This window comes from Tupaia chinensis, unplaced genomic scaffold (assembly GCF_000334495.1).
Source record: "Tupaia chinensis unplaced genomic scaffold, TupChi_1.0 Scaffold149383_1, whole genome shotgun sequence".
In the NCBI taxonomy this organism is placed as follows: domain Eukaryota; kingdom Metazoa; phylum Chordata; class Mammalia; order Scandentia; family Tupaiidae; genus Tupaia; species Tupaia belangeri.
In genome coordinates, this window is record NW_006209227.1 from 1,906,450 (window position 1) to 1,907,206 (window position 757).

At 70.9% G+C, this 757-nt stretch overlaps 1 protein-coding gene across 1 annotated transcript in view; it reads right to left on the bottom strand.

Moving 5' to 3' along the window:
- The window catches only part of ECEL1 (endothelin converting enzyme like 1), a 7,498-nt gene extending 6,989 nt beyond the window's left edge, over positions 1-509 (bottom strand). Inside the window, exon 1 of the mRNA XM_027769361.1 lies at positions 34-509. Within this exon, the coding sequence (XP_027625162.1) occupies positions 34-420 (387 nt within the window). The 5' untranslated portion in view covers positions 421-509. The remainder of the gene's footprint in view (positions 1-33) is intronic.
- Between the last annotated feature and the right edge of the window lie 248 nt (positions 510-757).

Sequence of the window (757 nt, forward strand, 5' to 3'; positions counted from 1 at the left end):
GGGGGGGGGCCCCCCCAGCCGCCCGCCGCACGCGAACGAGTAGAAGTCCTGGCACGGGTCGATGCTGGCGTCCAGGTTGGCGGCCAGGAAACGGGCGGCGCGCGCGAAGGCCTTGCGTTCCGGGCAGCCCTCGGGACAGGCGCCACCGCCCGCTGCGCCCGGGCCCAGGTACTTGAGGGCCAGCATCGCGGCCAGGATGGCGCAGAGGCCGGCGGCGAACACCAACCCAGACAGCAGACACACCTCGCGCCGGTTCCAGCGCGGCAGCCCGGCCCGGACCCCGGTGGTGCTGCGCGCCGCACCCAGCGGGAAACCAGGGGGCAGTGAGGTCCCGCGCATGCCCCCCGCTCCACACCGGCTCATGTACTTGACCTCCTGGAACTCGTCATAGTGAGCTGTCATCGAATACGGGGCCTCCATGGCGCCGAAGCCAACGCAGTGCACACCTTGGCCGCCTGCTCTAGGGCGTTCGCCAGGCTGCTGGTCTCTTCCCCGGCCTCTGCATGGCCCCCGGGACTCAGCTGCAGGAAGAGCAGAGGCCGGTTCAGAGACACACTGCAGCCCGACGGGGCCCACAAGCTTAGCGAGGAGGGGCCGAGCCTCAATCCAGAGGCTGGAGGCCACCCGGAGTCCCCACCCGTGGGCCTGGGGCCTGGGCTCCCTCCCTTGCTCCTGCAGTGATGGGGGGAAGGTGCAGTGTGGCCACCACTCCCGCAGGCACAGTCTTGAACCCGCCTGTCCTCTCCCAGCTCGGGGG